The 26,994-nt window shown below is 42.1% G+C and overlaps 1 protein-coding gene across 1 annotated transcript; it reads left to right on the top strand.

Moving 5' to 3' along the window:
- Positions 1–6,760: 6,760 nt before the first annotated feature.
- On the top strand, positions 6,761–25,470 carry LOC137279210 (uncharacterized). The gene is made up of 8 exons (XM_067811710.1): positions 6,761–7,184; positions 12,783–12,952; positions 13,794–13,887; positions 21,594–21,784; positions 22,126–22,201; positions 22,870–23,101; positions 23,709–23,832; positions 24,303–25,470. Exons 2-8 carry the CDS (start codon positions 12,830–12,832, stop codon positions 24,408–24,410), a joined length of 948 nt encoding a protein of 315 aa, XP_067667811.1. The 5' UTR covers positions 6,761–7,184; positions 12,783–12,829; the 3' UTR covers positions 24,411–25,470.
- The last annotated feature ends 1,524 nt before the right edge of the window (positions 25,471–26,994 follow it).

Genomic DNA, 26,994 nt, shown 5'->3' with positions numbered 1-26,994 from the left:
TTTGTGTTTCAGGATCCCATATCCCATCATATTGTCGAAATGCTCACTATGTGAACGAGTTTCAGTAGATCTGCAAGCCATATAAACAATTGCAATCTGAATTTGCAATCCATACATTATGTTATATTATGAGACCGCAATCTGAATTTGCAATCCACATTTCAGACCGCAATCAATCTATGCAATCTGTAAATCAGTTCACAACCTGTATCTACAGACTACATATCACACCGCAATCTGTATCTGCAATACACATATGAGATATACTGCCTTATATCCGACCGCGTTTCGCTGGGCTGATCACTGATCCTGAAATGTATTTCTAGTCAAGCAAGTATCCAAATTATCCTTTTGGTGGCTGTCAGACGTTTTTGAGGTTTATTACGGGGTCAGATCAAATGCGTCATGCTGAAGGACCATTTGATGACTGCAACCCATGTGTAGACATAGATTCTATAGAACGTTCATGTCCAGACGTGTGAAATGTCGATGTTCTTATGCATTGGTGTCAATCTGTGTTATGAATTCATAGGGGTGTTGTGCGAGAAACGAAATGTGATGGGTAATTCGGTGAGTGTAAAGATGGATAAATGACGAGGTGGTTTATAACAAGTAGAACCAAAATATATGACTTTTCTACCATGATGAGAAGTACATGTCTCGCATTATGCCCTGCATCAAATCAAATCCTTGAAACTGCCAATTGGTCAAAACACGTTTTTCACAAACTCCAGTTCATACTGATTTCAGTTACATGTATATTCGCCCCACAACATACACCCCCAAGGTCGCCAGATGACAGCAGGCATTGCTGCACACCAGATGAAGTACAGGCACATTGTGCCAGATGAGGAAAGGTTGAAACGGGATCCATACGTTTGTCTGGTACCGACGGAAAACGGTAACGAGTGATGTCGAAACCATGGGCTATAGGCATCAAGTCTGCATCTACTAGAAAATTGCTCTTAAACGAACCTGTCGGCATGAGATCTCCAAAAGGTCACCGGTTTGTCTCCCGTAGTGAGGGGAACAGAATAATCCCGAAGCATCCTTTCTCTAAATGGGATCTCTTACCATTATGTGACTTTGTGTGTATTTATCTGGAAGACGTTCGACACCTGTGGGAACGTCGTGTTACCGATATAATGCTCAGGGTTTGTTTGCTTGTTTGTTTGTTTGTTTGTTTGTTTGACTGTTAATCCAATAGCTTTGGCACATTTATCTAATGCTTTAAGTAATAGCGTGTCACATTTGCAGTTTGAAACAGAAATGTCTGGATTTCTCAGCTGACCTGTGCTGTTTCTCCGCGTTGAAAACGTTAAAGCTGCAGTGCCAATACATCTTGGTGAGGTTGAGGAAAAGTGCGCTTTCAAAGAAGAGTGTTGAAAACTAAACCATGTAAGGTTAGATCAATAGATAGTGTGTTTAGTGAGTGAGTTTAGTTTTCTGCCGCGCTCAGCAATATTCCAGCTATACTTCGCCTGTCTGTAAATAATCTGGACCCGACAATCCAGTGATCAACATGATGAGCATCGATCTGCGTAATTGGGAACCCATGACATGTGTCAGCCAAGTCAGCGACCACCCGATCCTGTTAGTCGTCTCTTACGACAAGCATAGTTGCCATTTATGGGCAAACATGGGTTGCTGAAGACTCTCACGGGTCATGTATGTAGCATTTGACCAACAATGACGCCATCGATGCTGAAAAGGTTATAACAAATAGTCCACTTGAGTCTCTGTCTGGCGTATGTTTGTATCTACCTGTGTAGTATTCAATTATGTCCTGAAAGAATTATTGTACTGGTGCATTGTAGTAGGTCACGAAATTCACTCTGCAGTTCATGCCAATGCAGTTTCAAGCAATGTTGTTTAGCTGTACATGAAACCACTTTGTACTTGGTTATGCTATATTTTCAAGTAATGTTGTTTAGCTGTGCATGAAACCACTTTTTTCTAGGATATGATACATTTTCAACTAATGCTGTTTAGCTGCACGTCAAAGCCACATTGTATTTCACTTCTTTACACTTTCAAGCAATTTCTAGAACTCAAGAAACTTCTCTTTTTAACTTTCTGATCTAGACAGTATATACGTTTTAACTTTCCGATGTACCTAATAAATCTTAACAACTTTTCTATATGCTGAGCATATATTCGCTCTCCACCATGCAGAACAAACAAGCCTTTGGGACGCCAGTGACCTTAAGTCAATGCTTCTGTCTCCACAGAAGTCCTTCTGTTGCTTGATATCGGTGAACCACGCACCTAGACAAACATATGTGCTCCACTGCGAGAACAATAGTCGACGAACATAGCTATCCTTTCAGTGTGACTATTATCTGTAGGAAAACTATTTGTACAAGAACGGCTATCTGTTCCCTGTAGAATAATGTACAAACAAGAACCGTTTGTGCACTGTCGAACAATGCATAAACATGAACCATTATCTGTACACTGTCGAACAATGTATAAACAAGAACGGCTCTCTGTTCACTGTCAAACAATGTATAAACAAGAAAACGACTTTCTCTATACTGTCGAACAATGTATAAACAAGAACGGATATCTCTGCACTGTCGAACAATGCATAAGCAAGACCGAATATCTCGGCATTGTGAAACAATGTATAAACAGGTGAGTTCAGCTGAGTTGAGCTTTACGTCACATCGGCAGCCATATAGTGACGAGATCATGTTTGCATTTGTGACTGTTCACGGCACAAAAAACCTTTGTTTTAAAAACATATAAATATATTTTCAATTCACTACGATTTAAAAAACAGAATATATAATATAAAAGCAAGAAATTCGTTATTCTCTTTACAAAACTACAATTTATGATACAAGTCGATTTCTCTCGGGAAATTTATGATCAGATGCCCGCTCACACGGGAAATCATACCTTTACTTTTTTTTCTCGCAACATAACGAGAGTTTCTTGTGGTCGAAAAGTCCACACAGTCAAGCAAAATATGCTTGGTTGTGAACACTTCAACGCACGAGATACACGTGGGAGGTCCATCCCCATCCGTTTTCTACAGATAGTCGTGAGTAAAATGGCTGTGGACAATACGACATCGTCGTAAAGTACTTCATCACCTCGTGATTGACAACCCAATCAGGTATAACCAACTGTTGGCTTCACTTCCCGAAGTATATTTCTTCCTACATGGGTGTCCCACCAATTTTGCATACGGTCCCGAGTATGCAAGTAGCGGAGAAAAGTGCTGTCGATAACAGCTTTAGCTGCAGCATGGGCCTTTGTGTTCCCTGCTATGCCGACGTGACCTGCAACCAGCAGAGGACGATGTCACACTGGGCAGTAGAAATATCATTGTAAAGTTCTAAAATATCTAGGATGATAGGGTGGCTTGAAGTACCATTATTAGCCAAGGTTTAGTATAGGTCAAAGCTGTCAAGATGGAACTGTTGTCTGGGATTCTATAGGAGACAGTCTTGGATCCAATGACTGCAGGACAGGCAATTTGGCCATCGTCCTGTGATCCGTCTCTAAAATGGATCTATGGGTGTTATACTTGAAACGTAGCTGATTGTGTTCCTGTTGGAACACCAAAGGGCTGGTTTCTGACTTTAAGAGTTTGGTGAACGTAAGATCGATCGGTGGTTTTACCATCTGCCAGGGTGGCAAGGACAGAAGCCTGCACGGTGCTATGATATCGAGATCAATCTTAGCTGCAGATATATGGGATTGCACCCGGATTCCAAGTGGTGGAAACTGGCTATAAAGAATAGGTTTTCATAAAGAGGGTGGAAAACACAATTGCACGCAGGATTGGACTCGTTTGTACGCAGTGTAGTCATATACTGTAGTGCAAGATTTTCTTTGATGCGTTGTTCAAGGGAGGGTTCATTAGCTTCCGCATACTGACTGTCTACCGGAGAGGTCCTAAAAGCTACAAGACAGAGCCTAAGGCCTTGGTGGTGGATAGACAAATCGGACCCGTAATTCAGTTTAGAGCACACCAGTGATCTGTGCACATGAAGGAGAGTAGTCTGATCCCCTCCCTACTCTGCATTTGGAAAGACGTTTAGTAGGTCGAAATATTTTATGTGTGGCAGGAATGTGAGGTGACAATCGAATATGATTCCCTGGAATGTGGCCCCTTCTACAACATTGATAGACGTACAACACAAAGACGGGTCTGGATTCTTGTGTGGTTTGTATTTACGACAAAAGTGAATAGTTTCTTTAGGATTTCAAACACTTGAAGCAATTTTCATTGGCCCGTTTTTGGACTTTGTAAAGCCACAGTTGTAGCTGCCTTTCTATTGCATGTATATTCTTGCCACGGCATGAAATGCTGAAATCATCTACGAAAAGGACTCATCTACACAACTATTTAAATTTTTTGTGAAGCTGTTAATTTTGCTGCCGAAAAGGGTGACAGACAAGATGCTGTCTTGAGGGACGCCTTAGTCTTGGTGGAAATGGTCAGACAATGTGGAACCCACCCTACTTGAAATTGTCTGTTGTTTAAACACTGACATATAAACTGAGGTCAAGTTTCCGGTTCTTCAAATGTCATCAAATATACTGAGTAGAGTTTCTAAACTTGAACCAGGGAGGTGTTTCAGAAGCCGTTAATGAATATCATCAGCTCCTGCCCCTGTGCCGTGAGCCTGCCCCAGGGCACCATGTGGGATAGTTGCTCACCTCACTGTCTGCTAATTACTGCATGTTAAGGAACAAATGTAAGTTATTTTGAGCTCATATTACTTATACCTTTATTCCTTTATTAGTTGTAGTAATAATGAATTATATATAATTACTGGTAAACAATGTTTGATAAGTTTAATGAAATGCTGTTCAAATGTGTATTCAACCAAATGTCTTTGTACAATTTCAATACACAGTGTAAAGTTTAATGCCTAAAGTAAATAAGTTTGAAGTGCATTGGGCAAAGATCATGTCATTGTTTTTGCTTAAATTGTAGTTTTGTAACATCATCAGAGCTGAACAGATTTCTTCATGCCCCTGATTTGTGAAACGATCTATCCTGATGTATTATTCAAGCATTCATCATTCAGTCAACGTCTAAAGAATCTTTTGAAAGATAAATTGTAGCTGAATATGAATATAATAAACTCCGATGCGGGTCTCGAGTATTTTGTTCTCGCGTCTACAGGGGCTATGCCCGTTCATGTCGCCCATAATTATGCAGGGCTTCGGGAGTTGATCGTAAAAGTTTTGAAGATCTGATAGGCGGACAGTCAGGGATGGAGGTTGTAGAGTAAACGTAATGTAAACCCCTATGTTCAGAGTCATGCGCACAGCGACACTTTGTTGGTGTTTAGTGGAACAGGGCTGTGGAACGGCTATCTCTGCACTGTTGAACAATGTACAAACACGAATTGCTATCTGTTCACTGTCGAACAATATATAAACAAAAACGGATATCTCTGCACATTGCATAAACAAGAAAGGATATCTCTGCCCTGACTAACATTGCATAAACAAGAACGGATATCTAATCGTTATCATGGGCAATATGAGCACGCAGCTTATTTCCCGGCGTGGTGTTCACATTTCTTTGTCAGGCCATACATTTTAAAGCTCTTCAAGTATGAGACCACCCTAGCTGAAACTGTACTTATCTACATTGTCTGTACAGTGGAGTGCAGGTCGTTGCATGAAAACCATACATAGTAGTGAAAACAGGCGGCTGAATGGCAAAACCTAGTACTTCGATTGTTGTATGATAGGATGGAGGGATGGTCAAACTGTTGTATGATAACGTACATTTGACACGTTGTGGTGTAGGTAGGGGTAGGTTGCAATACATGTAGGTAGATGTCGCTGTATGACAACTCCTAACGTATATAACCTGCTGGGTATATAGAGTTAGTGTTTACGTGTTGAAGACTTTGCCTCTGGGACAATGTGCCTGTGTGAACCTTGTTAATCAATTACCGACAGTTAACGTCGGAGGCCTTGATTTGTGATAATGTTTATACTGTCTAGCAGATGACATCGATCGGGACATAAATCAGTGATCGATCAGTAGATCTCCCTACAGGGCAGTATATATGCTGGTATCTCTGTAGAACGTTTAGACACTGACAGTTACCTGTAGCTGGGAGACGGGTGACGAGACGAAACCCTCTCCCTTACACTCCCAGACAAGTCGTGGCTCACTGCCAGTTGGGTGCGGGGTGATCTTGCCACGAGTGCATTTAGCACAGTAGAGCGTGCTCATGTTCCACCTATGTGGTTGGTTGTTCGTTTGGGTTTTGTTTTCTTTCGTTTAAAGATATTCCAGCTGTATGGCGGAGTCTGTGAATATTCGGGTCTTGGCCAGAGAATGCAGTGCTCAAGCATGAACATCGGTCTACACATGCCGGATACTATCAGTGACCAGACCACCACGTTAGTCGCCTCTAGCAACAAACATGGGGTCCTGAAGACCAATTCATATCGGTATCGATTTGTTAGTAGTTCAGGATGATGTAACAGTGCAATACGTGAAGTTCTACACCTCATCCGTCACACTACCCTTAAAGATTCTAGACTTTCTCGTCCACATCTACCCTCGATAGTTCTACCCCGTATTCACACTACATTCAACAGATGTTGCCCTCCTTCATCCACACCTACCCTCGATAGTTCTACCACACTTTCACACTACCCTCAACATGCTCTACCTTCATCCTCATCTACCCTCGATAGTTCTACCCCTTATTCACACTACCCTCAACAGGCTTTAGCCTCGTCCATATCTACCCTAATAGTTCTCCCCCTTGCCGCCCCCATGTTCTCCTCACACGATACCCGGCCTCAGAGTACTTCCAGTGCTGGCAAACCTGTGTCAATGAGGTGGACTTTTTAAGGGTTTACGTGCAGTCTTATCGACAACTTAATACTTCATGTCAATAGCGACATGCATATGGCCTAGCGTGTCTGGGAGTATCTATAACTGGATGGGTTCGGGGTACACATGCGTGCTGTCGTACACTGATCAAGGCGACCCAGCCTGGGCCGAGTCTCGGTGTTGAGTCAGTGTTTCACTGCCTGCTCACGCAGACCTTTGTGTGTCTTTGTGTTCAATTCAGCCTTTCCGCTAGGTACAATTATCGAAATATTTTCAGTAATATTCCTGCTCTTATTAACATACCAGCACTGTTGACGTCCTGGTAGTGACCACGTACATAACATGGCGTGAGGTAAGTGGACTTGGTATTTCCATGGCAGTTTTGCATTCGTTGTTTAAGCACTATAATCAACCATGGGTAGAATATTGTCACCGTTTACGTTGATCTGTTTGTATTAAAGAATGTAAATATACAAACAGCCAAGACATTAGCACCCAGAGATGTCTGCACTATTGCTCATTCCATTTTTAGTGGCAAAAACTATCAAACATATGCAGTTCCTTGTGAAGGTTGACAGCAAAAATAACTGTGTTGCTAGGCAACTAATAGATTTCCACGTAGTCTACCATATCATATGTCATTTCCGCGAGATTTGAAAAAAGTGTGCAGGGATATTTGACGGAAAACTTCTCAATGACTTCATTAGACGTCATCTGCTGAATATGGTATCAAGGAAATAAGAAAAAAAGACTTTGTGGTGGACAGGTCAGCAACATGCGACGTGTGTGTCCAGTCTGGTGTGTAATATGTGTGTCCGTATCCATCCTGAAATATTATTACTTATTACACAATCCTGCACTTACCTTCATGATAACAAATATCAGCATAAATGTTGTACGCACTACATCCATGGGTCGGTTCAGGTAGTGTCCATGTTCACCATGCCTGTCTCCTACCTCTGTCTGTACACCCTGTATGCTTCCTACCCCAATCTCTACACCTTTTTGTGTCTCCTACCCCAATCTGTACATCACGTACGTGTCCTAACCTTTCTGTACACCTTACATGTCTATTACCCCAATTTGTACATCATGTATATGTATGTCTTCTAGCCTTTCTACACCACCTGTATGTCTCCTATCTAGTCTGAACGTCCTGTATGTCTCCTATCTAGTCTGAACGTCTTGTATGTCTCCTATCTAGTCTGAACGTCCTGTATGTCTCCTATCTAGTCTGAACGTCCTGTATGTCTCCTATCTAGTCTGAACGTCCTGTATGTCTCCTATCTAGTCTGAACGTCCTGTATGTCTCCTATCTAGTCTGAACGTCCTGTATGTCTCCTATCTAGTCTGAACGTCCTGTATGTCTCCTATCTAGTCTGAACGTCCTGTATGTCTCCTATCTAGTCTGAACGTCCTGTATGTCTCCTATCTAGTCTGAACGTCCTGTATGTCTCCTATCTAGTCTGAACGTCCTGTATGTCTCCTATCTAGTCTGAACGTCTTGTATGTCTCCTATCTAGTCTGAACGTCTTGTATGTCTCCTATCTAGTCTGAACGTCCTGTATGTCTCCTATCTAGTCTGAACGTCCTGTATGTCTCCTATCTAGTCTGAACGTCCTGTATGTCTCCTATCTAGTCTGAACGTCCTGTATGTCTCCTATCTAGTCTGAACGTCTTGTATGTCTCCTATCTAGTCTGAACGTCCTGTATGTCTCCTATCTAGTCTGAACGTCCTGTATGTCTCCTATCTAGTCTGAACGTCTTGTATGTCTCCTATCTAGTCTGAACGTCCTGTATGTCTCCTATCTAGTCTGAACGTCCTGTATGTCTCCTATCTAGTCTGAACGTCCTGTATGTCTCCTATCTAGTCTGAACGTCCTGTATGTCTCCTATCTAGTCTGAACGTCCTGTATGTCTCCTATCTAGTCTGAACGTCCTGTATGTCTCCTATCTAGTCTGAACGTCTTGTATGTCTCCTATCTAGTCTGAACGTCCTGTATGTCTCCTATCTAGTCTGAACGTCCTGTATGTCTCCTATCTAGTCTGAACGTCTTGTATGTCTCCTATCTAGTCTGAACGTCCTGTATGTCTCCTATCTAGTCTGAACGTCCTGTATGTCTCCTATCTAGTCTGAACGTCCTGTATGTCTCCTATCTAGTCTGAACGTCCTGTATGTCTCCTATCTAGTCTGAACGTCCTGTATGTCTCCTATCTAGTCTGAACGTCCTGTATGTCTCCTATCTAGTCTGAACGTCCTGTATGTCTCCTATCTAGTCTGAACGTCCTGTATGTCTCCTATCTAGTCTGAACGTCCTGTATGTGTCCTATCTAGTCTGAACGTCCTGTATGTCTCCTATCTAGTCTGAACGTCCTGTATGTCTCCTATCTAGTCTGAACGTCCTGTATGTCTCCTATCTAGTCTGAACGTCCTGTATGTCTCCTATCTAGTCTGAACGTCCTGTATGTCTCCTATCTAGTCTGAACGTCCTGTATGTCTCCTATCTAGTCTGAACGTCTTGTATGTCTCCTATCTAGTCTGAACGTCCTGTATGTCTCCTATCTAGTCTGAACGTCCTGTATGTCTCCTATCTAGTCTGAACGTCCTGTATGTCTCCTATCTAGTCTGAACGTCCTGTATGTCTCCTATCTAGTCTGAACGTCCTGTATGTCTCCTATCTAGTCTGAACGTCCTGTATGTCTCCTATCTAGTCTGAACGTCTTGTATGTCTCCTATCTAGTCTGAACGTCCTGTATGTCTCCTATCTAGTCTGAACGTCCTGTATGTCTCCTATCTAGTCTGAACGTCCTGTATGTCTCCTATCTAGTCTGAACGTCCTGTATGTCTCCTATCTAGTCTGAACGTCCTGTATGTCTCCTATCTAGTCTGAACGTCCTGTATGTCTCCTATCTAGTCTGAACGTCCTGTATGTCTCCTATCTAGTCTGAACGTCTTGTATGTCTCCTATCTAGTCTGAACGTCCTGTATGTCTCCTATCTAGTCTGAACGTCCTGTATGTCTCCTATCTAGTCTGAACGTCCTGTATGTCTCCTATCTAGTCTGAACGTCCTGTATGTCTCCTATCTAGTCTGAACGTCCTGTATGTCTCCTATCCCTGTCTGAAAACCTTGTTTGTCTCCTTTCCCAATCTTTACCTCTGCATGAACACCCTGTATGTTTACTATCAAAGTCTGAACATTCTGTATGTCTCCTAACCCAGTATGTACACCCTGTATGTCTCCTAACCCAGTATGTGTACACCTTGTCTGTTTCCTACTCCTGTGTGTACGCTCTGTATGTCTCCTATCACAGCCTGTACGCCATGTATGTCTTCCACCTCAGTCTGGACACTCTGTACGTCTCCTATTCCAGTCTAACCACCCCGTACGTCTTCTGTCCCTGTCTGAACACCTATCTCTGCTACCCAGTTTGAACACCTTGTCTTCTCTTCCTATCAGGATACCCTGTATGTCTCCTATCATAGTCTGGACACCTTGAATGTCTTCTATCCCTGTCTGAACACCTTGTATGACTCCTACCTTAGTCTGAACACCTTGTTTTCCTCCTATCCCAGTCTCTAATCCTTGTATGTCTCTTACCCCATCCTACCAGTGTCTGTACATCATGTATTCACCTTACTGTATGTACCCCATTTGTGCACCCGACACTCACAAGGTAGTGTAACAGTAAAGACACAACGACAAACACGGTTATCTACTTCAGGTATCCAGATCCTTACGCTTGTGAGTACTTGTATGTATAGCAGTGTGTACGCATCAGACTATCAGACAAAAGACACAATGACGAGAAACCCGAACGCAAAACACTGCTACAGAAGTATACTTTTCCGTGTCCGAACAAGGTTTAGTATCCCTGTTTCTACACAGACCCACGTGTACCTACTTTGCGTCAAATTGTGGGGCTACTACTAAGGGCGCCGTCATGCAAACAAATTGAGATAAAATACAAATTAAGGCCTACGTTTACCAGTATGTGTGTAATTATCACATAATCTACTTTGTTCTAATTGCATGTGCTTCTACATATAAACAGTAAACTACGTTAATATCCAACATGCTTATAACGAACTGACAGATAAATTTTATTTGTCCCGCCCCATTGCTGTGTATTTTAATCGAATTGCTTACAACGAATGAAGAAATATTCAATAGAAAGGACATCTATATCTTGTATTGGGGCAGTGTTGTTTTCGCTGTTGGTACACGTTGTACCTGTGGATTCAGTGAAGGGCACAGTTATGACTGATGGTTATCCTTCTCACCACACATTACTCAAGAAGTTACCACAAGACCAGCACAACGTGTGATAACCGTATAGCCTACCAAGGCCTTTAGTTGAAAGTCGGGTTAATGTGGTTGAAGGGAACATTGTACCATTTCTGGTTTTATTGCCCTCATCACGACTCTGAATATGTACTGATAGTCTATTTTTGTATTTTCATAGTGATACCGTTGTATTGTTTTAAACTGTTTTGCGAAATTACTTTATTTTTGTTAGGTTCGTTAATTGTTTCGAGTAACGTGCACAAACCAGACAACATGTCGACTGGGTGACGACTGCCACACGACTGACGAGCCCTTTATTCCATGACCTGTACATTTCACGTGCTGCATGCGGTAGTGTTCTTGCAACGACTAATCATATATGTTACCCTCGTATATGATTAGTGATGACCTACAATTGTTATTACAATTATAGCAATTTCAGAATATAGTTGTAATTACAGAAGCATATTTATTGTTAATTGGTTCCACACCTTTCAGTAGTTCTTTCAGGGGCTGATTTCCGGTTAACGCTTTTCTTTACATCTTCTGGATCAACACGGAACAATATTTAATTAGATAAATGGATGAAAAGCGTAAGAGGAACATCAGACTAACATTTCTCGCCACACAAAGGAGACATACAGGATGACCGTCAAGGACGTCCCAAGTAAACCTTGGTTTATCCGAAAACAATTTTCAGAGCGGCAAGACATCGTCCAGTAATATGACGTCCGTCAGTCGTGGATAACACCTGGGCCCCGTTTCACAAAACTCTCGTAAGCCTAAGATCTCGTAAGTTTTCTCGTAGCCATTGTGCCTCCTATACTGTAGCATAAGAGATGCGAATGCTACGAGAAAAGTTACGAGATCTTAGGCTTACGAGAGTTTTGTGAAACGGGGCCCTGGACGTTGGACAGGCTTGCTCTGTTTGTATATCCTGTTACGAATCATCTGTCCACTCACTGTATCACACGTGGTTCTGGGAAACTGGTGCTCATTTTTGGAAGGAACCTTTTCTAAGGTTTTCTGAGGTTAACCTTAAATCCTATTAACATTGCGCCAAGATTACTTTACCTACAAACAGTGTGCAGAGCAATCATTCATTTGGAAACACGTGAGCCGTTATGTAAACAAACGCACATGAATCTCTTGGAATACCCAACTGTCCTTGGACCTGTCCTTATTAAAAAACTACAAAATATTCAACACAGATCTGTTGGCAATGTTCTGTGTAGAGTCAACATGACGGTATAGGGTTTTCACGATTTTTTAAACAATCACAATAATACCATAACCGGTTGAAGTACTCGGGATTGCCTAATCAATGTACCTCAGTCCTTCCGCGGATTCTGATTGGTGTGTAGTGTTTTCCTGCTTCTCATACATTGATAACGGGACGAGTCTTCTTACAGACAGGCGCTGATGGTATCTAATGGGTATTGTACGCCAGTTCTCACTCTTGGTCGATCAGATTAAATAGATTTTTTCATTTGATATCATTATTGTAATCTTTTACATACATATAAGTCCATGAATCACCGAAAAATATCACATCAATAATGGAAAGTCCCCTATTTTTGTATTAGTATAAATGTGCATATGCACGTGCATAAATCCATTTATACTGAAACCATTTGTTTATGTGGTTTTGGTTTTCTTTCAGACTTGAAAAAGTACAGATCTACAAAAACATTCAACGGAGCAGTCGTCATGCCAACTGCAGTGCCCCGCCCTTGGTCCACCCAGTATAAGGACACCTACAAGAGGAGGAATAATAAACACGTGACCATCAAGGCCACGCCCATTACATACCCACCCTCTCCTCCTAGCAAGGTACGCCATTAGCTGAATATGGACGCCGGTCTTGCAAGACAATAACTCGACCATGTTAGACAAATACGTGGATGTACATCTCCTGGGTTCACACAGACCAGGGCCTCCTTTCATAAAGCACTGAGGTGATCGTAAGTCACAGTAACCTTAGAGCAATGTTAAAGAGTGGGAGTAAAGGTTACCTTAGTAGAGGTTGCTCCCTGAAATGAACCTCAGTACGTCAAATATAAGGACATAGAGATCACATGCTCACCTCGATAACATACGTCATAATGTCATAATACTCATAATGTATGTGCAGACGCGCTCATCAACTCAAAGACGTGCTCTGTGCATGTTGACTTGGGAACATTTGTATATTTTATTGCGCTTCATTCATTTTCTATAACAGTTACCTCCCATGGATTGTGACGCGCCAAATCTCTCTCCCTCTCTCTGATAACCAAACTCTCTCATCCAGATTTTCTGCATAACTGTGGAATGAGAATATATTTTTTATTAACTGATAAACGTTGACTAATCGATAGCCTCAAACAGGGTTACTTACATGCAGTACCTATGATGTGTTCTTTTTACCGGATAACCGAACGGAATACATCATACCAGGTACGCCAATTTGGGTACCTTTTATTTGTTACCTAAAATCCGGTATTTGTACTGCACACCACATATAGCATATGTCATACTTTGTACACTTCTAAGGATACCTCGCATTGCATGTGTCATACCAGGTACCTGATACCTACTGTAGTAGTAGTAGTAGTAGTAGTAGTAGTAGTAGTAGTAGTAGTAGTAGTAGGCTACGCTCATCGTGTGTAAGTGTACTCACTCACTGTTGTAGGGGCCAGCGGGCGGTCAGGTATCCCTACTTCAAGCCAGGAGGTCTGCAGAACATCATTTCAAGACTGATGTTGTACCGGTATACCATGAGCAAGGTGAGTTGACATGAAAGTTGACACGATATCAGGTGAGTTGATGAGTTGATGAGTTGGAGTGTATGTGTGAACGTATCCATGAGCACTTTGTCTCCTTGTCTCTCATCGGTTGTGAGTGGGAGAGTATATGTCACATAACGTCACATTCCCTAGTATTATATACAGTTTGTGATATACATGTAATCTTTTATTGCGTATACAACGTGCTATGCACCGGTATTGTATGTACAACGTGGTTTAGAAATAAATAGAGGAAATAAAATTAGCTTTATATACCTTCTGACGTGATCTGGTGTTTTGTGATATAATCTTTTATTTTGTGATACAATCTGGTATTGTATACGTAACGTAAATACAGTTTGGTATTATATACATGCAAAATAGATCTGTATTGGTATACCGACTGGCGTAGTATTACCTATATCTAATGTATCGTAGACTATAATCTGATATTTGGCACTTTTATAACGTTGCATTTAATTATCGGCGTGAAACAATGTAGCATTGGATCAATATTTAGTTTCTTTAAGCAACTTGTAATGACAGTGCTACTGGTAGGATATGGCATGCCTACCCTTTTCTCGAATATTGATGGTTATCTCCCCTTTTGTTGGACACACTTCAGATTTCACGTCCTGCTTTTTGTACCGATGATATGGTGTCTGAGTTGACAGTTTGGCAACATTTTGGACATTTGATTTACCCATTCCTAGAGAATCGGGTAATCGGGCTTCTTTGTGGTATGTGGTAATGTTTCGATGGCTATGTTGAACAAATGGGCGATGACGGCTCGCGGACGTTGAGGTCTAGTGTTGTCAGCAGTGTTTATTGGTTGTCAGCAGTGTATATTGGTTGTCAGAGTGTTGCTCGACGACAGTATCCTTCCTGTTGATGACGTGGACGATTCACATCCAGTTTGAGCAACGCAAACCAAAACCATCACTAGGCTATAGCCAAAGGATTCAGTTCCCTTGATCTCTTGGGGCGATTGCATCGTTACGCAGTCTCCATTAGTGACCGATAAGGCGTAGAAGGTAGTGACTTTCATCGGACCAATGAACCCAACGCCAAGTCCTCAAGATGTTATTTTCTCTGAGCGCGAAACACATCATACGTTCCTGCATGCCTGTGAAGAAGGGGCATCTGACCTAAGAGTCCAGCAGCTTCCCCACCTTCTGATGGCACAGGTGGAGAGAGGTAACCCCTCAACATTGCCAACGACAGTCAAGGAACTTCGTCTGCCAGACGGTCGTTACGGTCAATGGTCCTCATCATCCAGGTCTTGGACGATGTTACGTTTCACGTGGGCACGTGCACCCACACAAGTCGTTAATGGTCGAGTTACCACTGACATGACCACGAGATATCCAAGCGTTTTGTTTGCTAATAACTTGTTATAGATATTTCTTAGAAATGACCTGACATTCAAGAAAAGTTATCTTTTGTCGTCCTCTTTCAAATCAGCGCAGAAAGCTTTACTGCGCATGCTGCAATCGTGAAATTCATACCTCGGTATGCTTGGCGCTCTCGCAGCTATGCTATGCTGGGGAATGATCGCCGGTTTAGACCATTTTGGAGGTAAAATTGCCGTGGAATCAGGTGGCGTTTGAGTAATGATCATGTGTAATTTTCTTTGGGACTCATCTTACTTTTTTCTCAAGGTCTCAAAAGGTTTAAATGTCCAATTGCTCACGGCTACTTACCCAATTACATACATGCCAGAGTAGAAGGAGATAAGCTATTGGGTTAAGAGGATTCATGGAGGATTTGTGTACACCTTAATCAAACTGTTACACACGCTTCATCTTTCACGTGACTACACTGTTGTGTGTTATCGATGGTTGTCTCCCCCTTGGTATTATCTGAATTAAGCTCAGCCCTTACACACTTCAAACCATGTAGCCAATAGTGATGAAAGACACTGAACGATTAATGATCTGATCACGTGACCTCCCTTGCTCAAGTCAGTGAGGCGAGGGAGGCAGTGGGTGGAAATAACACTCACTATCAGACACAGGCACGAAAATCAAGAAAACTAGGTTTCGGATTCAGTGAAGCATACATGTCTTTATCTTACCGTCATCACGATACAGCTGACCTATGCTGAACCAGACACGGCTAGAAATTAAAAATAACGGTTTCCAGCTGGAATGATTGAATGAAAACAAATCGGTCTATATCTGGTCTATATCTGGGCTGAGAGGCATTCAGCGGTTAGGGTATTTAATTGCACGGAGTGCGGGGTTCTAGGATAGATAAGCAGTCGAGGTAGACGTATTAGTGAATAAATCCGGGCCTCCGACCTGTCGTGCACCTGTCAGATCTACCAACGTCCACGTCGCCGAGTTGTTCATGCCGTAGTAACAGCGAGTGACAACAGGTGACATTATGCACGTGTGGCCGGTTTCTACCCCGCAGCGTCCCAACAGAAGGCCCATTCTTAAACCGAAGTACCCTGACACCTACTACCCTTCTGACAACGACCAAGGTGAGTGGCGACGCCGTAGGACAAGATCAAGAATCTGTTAAGCCAAGTGGTATCCGGTTTCTGCACCCACGTGAGTGAAATAAGTTGTCTTCGTCCTGATACAGTGCACTCTGTCTAATTCGGTCCGGCTTGGGACAGACTAAGAAGTCCACATAGACAGCAGTCCGAGTTACACAGACATTTCCTGTGTCGATGCCTGAAGACCCGAATTACACTGACATTCAGTTTACAAAGTTGTATAGTTATAATTTGCTGAAAGTGGTCAAAAAGCATCCTACTCATGCATGTCTTTTGTCCTCACTCGTGAACCTCGATGGTCGTAAAAGGCAATAATGTGGTAGACGTCCTACAGTGGTTGTCGAGATAGATCAGTCTTGGAAAGGTTGTCGAGATAGATGTGTCTTGGTGAAGTGGCAGAGAGGATGTGTCTTGGTGAAGTGTTCGAGAGGAATGTGTATTAGTGAAGTGGTCGAGATAGATGCGCAATGTTGAAGTGGTCAAGATAGATGTGTCTTTCTGAAGTGGTCGGGAGAAATGTGTCTTGGTGAAGTGGTCAAGATAGATGTGCCTTGGTGAAGTGGTCAAGATAGATGTGCCTTGGTGAAGTGGTCAAGATAGATGTGTCTTAGTGAAGTGGTCGAGAGAAATGTGTATTGGTGAAGTGGTCGAGATAGATGTGTATTGGTGAAGTGGTCGAGATAGATGTGTCTTGGTGAAGTGGTATAGAGAGATGTGTCTTGGTGAAGTGTTCGAGAGGAATGTGTATTAGTCAAGTGGTCGCGATAGATGCGCAATGTTGAAGTGGTCAAGATAGATGTGTCTTTCTGAAGTGGTCGGGAGAAATGTGTCTTGGTGAAGTGGTCAAGATAGATGTGCCTTGGTGAAGTGGTCAAGATAGATGTGCCTTGGTGAAGTGGTCAAGATAGATGAGCCTTGGTGAAGTGGTCAAGATAGATGTGTCTTAGTGAAGTGGTCGAGAGAAATGTGTATTGGTGAAGTGGTCGAGATAGATGTGTATTGGTGAAGTGGTCGAGATAGATGTATCTTGTTGAGCTGTTTAGCTGAATAAAGTTGCCATGGTAGATTAGCGCAAGTTAGTTAACATTGAAGAGAGCTATTTCCATCAGCACACATCAAAATCTGTAGTATTTAAATGGCTATGAAACGCAACGTTCAAAGATGTCAAAACTAAAACAATATAAAGAGATAATTCATGTCTTGCAGTTTAAAACACACATCGACAAACGACTACGGCGTGTCTTCCTTTTCCGCCAGCCAACACAATAACATACAACGATAACACATATAGCTTGCTAACCAATGAACAACGGGATGATATGCAAGAGTCTAGAGATCAAAGTGACTTTATTCCACTAACAACTGCTTGAGTCTACCTGATGTTTTGTTTTGGTTGTTGTTTAACGTTGCACTCAGCAATAATCCAGCTGTACTACTCATAAAAAGTTTAGACTCACTAGTGTAAATGTAGCCATTTACTTCAGTCAACTGTTCTAAACTGGATTTTGCAAACTGATCCATTCTGTTTAAAGGTACTGTTTACACATAAACTGATGTGTTGTAAAACGAAGTCTTAACGTTGAAAAGATTATTGTCATGAGTTCAATAAACAAGGAAATTCCGTGACAGTTGGCGAATTCTTAACAAAACCTTAAACCAAACTACAGCTTTTCAATATGCACAATATTTTTTCGGGATTTAAAGCATGATCCTCGTGTAATTAACCTGCATGATTTGCAGCTGGTTCCCTCGCGTTAAAGGAAAAGCTCAACTTCGCCGTAGCCATATCTATAAACAAGATACAATGAGTTCTTTAAGTGAATATAAACTATTGACTGGTAGTATATATGGCGACGGTCTGTAAATAATCGAGTCTGGAACAGACAATCCAGTGATCAACAATTTGAGCATCGTTTTGACCGTCGAGGATATACAATGGCACAATTCGGAGGTCGAGTTATCCAATTGCATAATGACTTTTGAAACGAGTGGTTATGTTGTTTATCACATGTATATATTGGTAGCTAAGGTTTGAATGCTTGCCACTCGCCATTACTTGATATCTAGCATGCATGCGGATTATTGAGTCTTCACAATACATTCTTGGTATATGGCGAAATATCTACGTCTGTATATCTAACAAACTCTCGTCATGTCTGGCTCCTAACCCCAAGTTAAAACGGTTTACGATGTACCCGGAATGTTATTGACTGGCCCATTGTGATTCCAATTATCTGGTAGGTGGACATATCCCAGTATCTCTGTCCACAACACGTGGAGACACGTGTCAGACAGCGTCAAAAGACGCCTCCAGTTCATTTGTTCGACAACCTGATTTTCTGATATGGTACACTGAATACAGCCAGGGCCTCCTATATGTACCTTGCACACTGCTTGCTTTCATGTCAACATGTGTCTTATGTACATGTACTACTGTATTAAAAATACGACAGAGAAGTCTATATCGCGTCATTGAGTCCTGTGCAATATTACACAGAGGCAGGGAGACGGGTCGTAGGCAAGTGCGTTTCTAAGCGGGGGTTATGTCACGGCCAGCTATTTAACTCGTTCCTTCTGTGTTGGCCACACAGTGGACTGGCTTGCCTGACTGGAAGGTGAGATACACATCGATATTGCTGATATGCCTGATAGCTACTAGCGCACTCCATACTCATAGCGTGTACCTTACCTGGATACCTACATGTTTTAATATTGATAAACAGTGACTGAACTTTATCAAAACTCAAGTGATTGATGTTGGTATTTGACAGGTTGAAGGAGGCTGGTGTGTTCAAACTTTCCAGTACGTCTATCGATTTTAAAATTAATGTTGACATACATTTTAATAATGATGCATGCATGTAAATGTGTAGTATTAAACCCTCTTTTCTTTGACACACACATGGGTTTGTTAAGAGGCAGTACCCGTGGTGTATGTACGGTAGTGATTGATTGCTAATACGTTTGTTGGGAGGATCTACCACTGCACGTGAATGCATGTGATTGCTGATCTGTCCACTAAGGTCTAATGTCATTAATGTGTACACGTAGCTGAGTGTTACGCTTAGTGGGTTGCATCTGAGCTTCTATCGTGGCTGGTGTGTTTAGTTTGGAGCACTTCCCTTAATGTTTGCTCGTAGCAAGTCTTACATCATATTAATGTGTATATTATTTGGGGTAGCGCCTTCACTGTTTGCTCGTATCTATCTGTCTTAATCTGTATTTGATATGGCAGCAACACCACTGTATATATGTAGCTGTCAGACACGTTTAATGGGTTGTACGGGGTATAAGGTACACACGACATTGTGTGGAGGTATCAGATAGCCGTCTGTGTAAGCAAATATGCTGCATTGTTGATAGTATCACATACTTTTGTGTTCTAACAAATAACCGTTCAACGGCTTCAGTAAATAATGTCAGTGTCTTAGAAATACACCAAGTGTTTGATCCCTCGACATGAAGGATAACAACAGGGTATTCCTCGCCTTTCTAAAAGTCTATGTGGAGGATCCGTCCAACTGTAGAGACACTGGTATAAGGTCGTGATAAAGAATATTAGTCATAATGTGCACACGCCATTATCCGTTAATTGTACATTTAACTGAGAGATAGAGCCTATGTATAAGATTATTAGCTTGAATTGCTCACAGTCGGTGCATTGCGATGTCGTCTCTTTCTACTAGCTACATGTATCTCCCTTGCATTCGAAGACAGGATCTAGCCAATCGGCGATGAATAGTTTGCCATTTGTACGAGCTCTGATACAGTCGTTCAATCGGTGTGCCCCAGTATCTAAGTTGGTCTGTCGATAATCTATTAATCTGTTTAGTCGTTAATCCGTGGTTACTAATCCACTTATCCAGTTACCTGCAATATTCACATATCTGTATCCAGTTCCCTGCAATATTTACCTATATGTAGCAGATCCCCTCAATATTTACCTGTCTGCACCCAGTTCCCTGCAATATATACCTGTCTATAACCATTTTCCTACAATATGTGAATGTCTATATGGCGTTAACTGTAATATGTACCAAACTGCATCCAGTTCCTGCAATATTTACCTGTCTGTATCCACTTTCCCACAATATTCTACAATCCGTATTTATGAATCTGCAGATCGCCAGTTCCCCCTGTGTCTAGCAATATTGGCAAAGAAGAATTCACACCACCCTGGCAAGAATTGCACCTTGTAATAAGAACCATTGGTTTTCGTGACTTGTTCACAAAAACTTGCTGAAACATTTGATATGGAATTAAACAGCATTGTTTGGTCGGTTAATCATCAACTACAAAGTCTCCTCCTATACTAGTATGTATATTATAGTCCTCAAAACCTAACCGGTCTGTTTTGCAGTTCTTGATAATCTCCCAACTCTTCTATCAACAGTGTCTACAGAGACTAAGCGTTAGTCTAGCCAAGCCATTTCCACAGTGCCAAAGTCTTAAACGAAGCTAGTCTATATTTTCCTCCGGGCTCTGAATTTTAAAGAAATGCTGTCGCTCCTTTACAAAGACCGTCAGTCTACTTCTTAGGAACGATGCTGATGTGCAGTATGCAACTAACAATTTACGTGGGTGTGTCACCGCTGTCTGGCGAGGCCGAGGTTGCTATAGGGACTATCGCACGGCAACCTTTTTCCACACGCTTATCGCAGAAGGTGTTGTTTGAAAGAGAATGATTTTTTAATGTAATTAGACACACAGATTACATGACAAGCAACATTAACAGTTTGTGTCGCGGTACACGGAGGTCACGCTCCATGTGCACGTACACACTTGTATGTAGACTGTTCCTGGAGACACAGTACTGGTTTGGATATTGGTAACAACAGCGTTGACTAAAGTCCATCACTCAGAGTCCATTCTCCATATTTGTTCGGAACCTTGCTCAGACTGGTCTTTAAAGGAATACGTTTTTGTGAGGCAAAAGCAAAGTCAAGGTAAATACACGTGACTGTCATGGAAAGCTAACTTGAGCAAACGCAATAACACTGCAGCTAAAGTGATCAAGGAATATAGGTAAGAGTGGTCCGAGTCTTTGTTAAAGTACGAACGGTACGACCACCTTAACTACGGCCACTTTGTTGAACGGACCTTGTGCCATTGACCTCGCTACTTGTATTGCGGGCAGCGGGGAGGAGCTAGATTAACTACTGTGATGCTATTGTTTCAATGTATTTCCTGTGTTTCTCAGATTCACCTGCTGCTCATCACTGGAGTGAATGGCCCGAGCGTAGACCAGTTGACGTAAGCTGTCACCCACCTCTCCGCCCGCACACTAACATCGGCATCCACCGCGTCCCCACCCCCTACTTATCTGTACCCGGCGACATCGAAGACAGGCCCCACTCCGTCCACCCAGGATATGCGTTTGGAGATTCTGAGGTGAGCTTCACATTTAAATATGTTTGTTTGGTTCTTCGTTTGTTTGGACGCCAATATTTTAATGTTCAAAATCAGTCTTCAGGTTCTTAAACTGCGAAAAGAGTGGTACATCAATAGTGCAGTCATCAGCCTATGAGCAAGCATGATTATGCATTCTGTGTCAAACAAGTACTGTAATTCAGGTGTATGGTCCATGTTAACTGTTTCAAGAGTTCAGTGATATGCCTGATAGTTTGAGAGGTTGGGGTTGGCACCCCTTCAGTAAGTGCCATGTAGATGCCAGGCTCTGGTGACCGAACACTCTAAAGACTCACAAGGCATCACTTCTTCTGGTCATGTAGGCTCTAGAGAAAGGATCCCCACTGACTTATGTGCCTGAGCTGAACTCCTGGGTCACCAACGCCTCCACAGACTACGGTGAGTCATCCCGTCAGCGGAAGCGATAAAGTCATCTCCTATATTAGGTGTGGATACAGCAGCAGACACAATTATTTTTTATAATATAATTTTTATTCTTCTTCATAATAAATCGGGGCCTTATTACAAAACGTCGTCCATGATTTTGTCTTGGACCTGGACTTGGGAATGGACCCCTAGAGGTCCATATCCCGTCGCTTCCTGGTGTGAAAGCAACGCTCGGGCTTAGTGCACATATATATCCTGGGAAACATACTGTATATCCACGGAAAACGTCCATAAAACTTAAAGTTGACTTGTATCAACTGACAGTTGAGAGAGATTCACTCTACGCCTCCTTCAAATCAGTTCAGCACTATCACGCCTGTCTTCATTGTTTTGGACAAAAAACAATAAAAGTTTCGGACAATAAATGTAGGTCATGAGTACCATGTTACTGTGAATCATCAAGTGGAGGTGTTATCAATTAACATGATCTGTGTGGGTCATCCGGCCAGATGGCAAGTGTGGGGGTATCGATCCTGTCCCGGAAGTGCCCCTGGCAACGGTCTGTGTCAGATACATCTATAATACATGTTATATTCTTGACATTAAGACTGTGTGTTTGTGTATAAGCCGTATCTCTTTCACTGGAACCTAGTTGAATGTTGTTACACTCTGTATTCCAGAGAAAAACGCTGCCTGTAGAGTGAGCAAGACGATGAACCGTGGAATGTCCTCCTACCAGCGGTCCCGCAGTATGTCCCCAATGAGGACCAGACCCTACTTCGGCCGCTCCCTGACCCAGTCGGAGGGTCTTTACTTTCCCCAGCCAGAGAACCAATACCCCACGACGTGGAATCCTTACAGTAACGGCTTCAACCAGATGGACAACTCTGGCATGGTCAGACACTTAGAGAGGTAAGGCACCAGATACATCATCTGGTGATTCTTGTGGTTGTTGGTGCATACACCGTTACAATATGTACATACACGTGAGAGATACACGTTTTAGTGAATACTAATGCATTGTGTGGTCGTGTCATAACTGCTTGGCTCTATTATTGTAAAGGGGTGCACCTTTGTCAGTTGATTGTCAACATGTCCTAACAGCAGAGACAAAGTGTCATATCTCAGTGTCGAGAAATCGTCAGCAATGTCCTCGCGTTTTTCTTTGAAGAGAAGCTACAGATAGTTTACTTTTTTTCGATATATGCATGCTTCGCACGAAGGTAACATTAATAATATTCTCTGTTCCTCTATTTAATGCCGTTAACACGACCTGGCATTTGTGCCATTTTACCTCCCGGGTCATGCATATGTAGAGTAGCTCAGGTCAAGCTGAACAAGCTGTAGTACAACATGATCCGACCCTGTGCCTGCTATACACACGAGATACACAGACTTCCGGTCCCGTACATCATGTATATCAAGCCTTTCAGGCGACACATGACAAACTGTCCATACTAACAATGTGTTACATAGAAGTCAGGGCCAGTATTTACGTTTTCCGGGTGCCATGTTTCAGCGCCACCCCCATGGGTAACTACACCATGTACCCCCAGTCAGCCCGGGAGTCGAGGCCCATGGGCCGCTACAGGCGCAGAGCGTCCTTCAGCAAGGACTACGTCCACGATCTCAGCTGCTTCCAGGTACGTCCACCATGATCAATCACTATAGCTTTCAATCGATACAATATTATCTTATTCCTGCTAATCAATATGTCATGCCTTTCTATCAATATACTTCGACCTTATCAATTAATCAGTGTTGTACCTTAAAATCAATATGTCCTGTAGTCAATATACCTTTGGGCTCAAGGGCGACGCAGCGGTTTGGTGTACAAAGTTACCTCCCTTTGACACGGGGGAACCTGTGGACGTTGAATCGAATCGAATTGACTAAGCGGTATCATTCCCTATTTCGAGGGGTTTCACAGTGACAAAAAGCTAAGGCCAGCGTCATTTCGCAGCAGAATGTACACCATTACACAGAGAAAAATACGCATTCCTTCACCTGCAGGTTACACTATTCACCCAACAAATTCAATTCCGATTCCAACGCTTACAATGATAAAATTTGCGTTAAACTCTCTCACAAATCTTTTTCATATTTGTTGCAGTCGACACAGCCGATGGTTACTGGTCATTTCATCATCCACCCAGACTGGGTGTCGGAGCGAATGACCCCTCGGAGACAGCAAGTTAAGAAGAACCAGCTACAGTATTAGCCCTACCACGTGGTTCACCACACTCAGGGGGCGGGCCTACCTTCAGGTCATAAAGAACTGTGATAAACGCCTAGTCTACAACTTTGGGAATCTAATTATGAACTGCAGAAGTTGATAATTGCTTCTGACAAAATAGTATTATTGAAACGATTTTTTTAACTCATCCCGTGTTTCCATTTCTAGTATTACCTTGCCCTATTATTGTATCGATCTATACCGTTATATACTGTGCTTGCTCAAACATTTCAGCTGTAAACACTCGCTACTGTGTAGCCATGCCACTGCAATCTCGCCCATAACTCCACGGCACTGTTGCCAGCTCAATCTGCCGACAGTAAAATTAAACCTGTGATGGTGAGTTCACAGGTATTATCCATAACATAAAAGAGGATATATCCAGTCTGCTTTTCTACCAGGATAAATAGAAACATAAATAACCCGACACCTGAAGCACTATAACATATACTGAGAAAAACAAATAAGGGAACACATGATAGCATAAATGTTCCTTTATTCGTCTTTCTTTCTTCGCAGCCTCTGTATTGCACTGTAGGTGAAAATGTGAGAACAAATAAAAGAACACTGAGATGAAGTGGTGTTCCGTTGCTTGTTCAGTATATAATCAAGGAATGTTCAGGAGTAGATAGTCCCCTTATAAAGGAGATTATGAACATGGCATTCTTCGGACAAGTACGTTCGGGAAGAAAGTGTCCACCGATAAAGAAGGATGATGTTAATACACACATATTACACATTAGCTGCGTCTTTGCGTTTGCCCGTTGGATGTTCAGGGTTTCCCGATGCACCTACTTCCCCGCGGATCCTGCTATGAATGGGCAGCACTTCCTGTTTTGTCACAGTTTGTTGTTTCCTGTGTCTGAGATTGTCAGATTTACTGTCAGTATTACGGCATTTGCCTCCATAGTATTGCATAATTATTCCTTTGCGTTTCTTGTACAGATTACCAAATTGTGATGTAATAACTTTCTAGCATAAAATAAATTATTATAATTGTTTATTCGTTCCTTTTTCAAGTTTCAATAAAATTTATTTAACAAAACAGAGGTCTTGTTTTTAATACGTTGGTATCTAAATCATTGTCTTGCCTTGATGGAACACAGCTTTTAATATAGTTCTCCTGGTCGGACAGGTTGCCTGGGGGAGATAAAGCATCCTCATGGGTTGGCGTGCCAGCACCATTGACTGAAATGTCAGCATGCTGTAACATCAATGCGTCATGTGTAAAGCCGTAGCACCTGTTGCCACAATGAAGCCTGATAGGAACGTCAAACATGTCATATTTATGAGTGATATGTTCGTTGTACTTGCACATTTCGTCTGTAAGCTCAACCTGGTGTGCTTTCCAGGATTGTATCTTCTCATTGGAATGTCACAGAACGTGGAGATTATCTAAGGAGATAATGTGACAATTCCACGGTTCCTACAGGTTTCTCGGGGATTAATTATCTGGCCCTGTGATAGCAATGTCATCATTACTTGAAACTATAAGAAACACCGGGCCACATTTTTAGGGAAGGATGTAACAGCATGTTATAAGATATAAATACCATACCAGTGGTAAATAACAGGATACTGAGTTTATGGCACACAAAAGTATCAGCTTCGGCAAAATTCAAAACAAGCACTTCACAAAAGACATCAAATATTATGATAGAACCAAAGACGTACAAAGCAAAGACACTGACAAGGCTCAGACGTCTGTGATCATATTTCAGAGACACTATGACAGGGACCATATTCATAGTATTCTCCCATTCTCCAAAATATTCTTCGTAAACCCTGATTTTCTCAAAGATCTTGAAAACGTAGTGGGTATTATATTATATAGATTGGAGATTAGAAGGATTTCTAGGCTCAAACAATCAAAACAGGTTAACCAGCATCCAGCATAGTACATACTTACTATATGCCAAAGAAGGGACAAATAAGATGTCCTATCTGCCTAAAATATGAAACTATATCGACATTGCCCAACTAAGTTTGAGAGACTTACAAAGTCTCATGAAACATAAAACGGTGACAAAAAATGCCGTTTTTGAAAGCGTACATGTTAACTTCTTCACAAAACTGCATTTACTGATCAAAAGCCGCCATCACACTAACTGGTTTAAAGTTGACTGGGTATGTATGTCGATGTGTTTAAGACTAGAGAAACGGTACACATTTGGAGCAACAGATCCTCTCATCATCACTGCAGACTTGCTTAACTGTCACATAGGAGAAGAGGAATTTTTCGGTTTTGTGATTTTCACAGATAGTAAATGACTGAAGTTCCATTAAAATATCAAGTGTTGTCTGGGCCCATGTCATTGCAGTAGTAGCTACAGTTGAAACATCTCAGGCTTGACCGTTTGACAGGTTTTGGGACCGAACGATTTCTAAATAGTAAGCTAGACTTATAAGGGTGCGATCTTTCACTGATCTGGCTACATCTTATCTACTTACCCGTGAAGATCGGGGTTAGAATTGATCTTCAGTAAGCCATGCATGTCGTAAGAGGCAACTAACGTCATAGAGTGGTCAGGCTCGCTGACTTGGGTCACAGTTTCACAGATCGATGCTC

Source organism: Haliotis asinina, chromosome 3, assembly GCF_037392515.1.
Source record: "Haliotis asinina isolate JCU_RB_2024 chromosome 3, JCU_Hal_asi_v2, whole genome shotgun sequence".
Lineage (NCBI taxonomy): Eukaryota > Metazoa > Mollusca > Gastropoda > Lepetellida > Haliotidae > Haliotis > Haliotis asinina.
The sequence above is the reverse complement of the archived record's forward strand: the minus strand, read 5'-3'. Positions and strand labels throughout refer to the sequence as shown.

What these genes read in the sequence shown, in the direction of transcription:
- LOC137279210 (XM_067811710.1), top strand. Translation starts at nt 12,830, where the DNA reads ATGCCAACTGCAGTGCCCCGCCCTTGGTCCACCCAGTATAAGGACACC. An exon ending in CACCCTCTCCTCCTAGCAAG is followed by an intron (nt 12,953 to 13,793) that starts GTACGCCATTAG and finishes TCACTGTTGTAG; the next exon opens with GGGCCAGCGGGCGGTCAGGT. An exon ending in ATGCGTTTGGAGATTCTGAG is followed by an intron (nt 21,785 to 22,125) that starts GTGAGCTTCACA and finishes CTGGTCATGTAG; the next exon opens with GCTCTAGAGAAAGGATCCCC.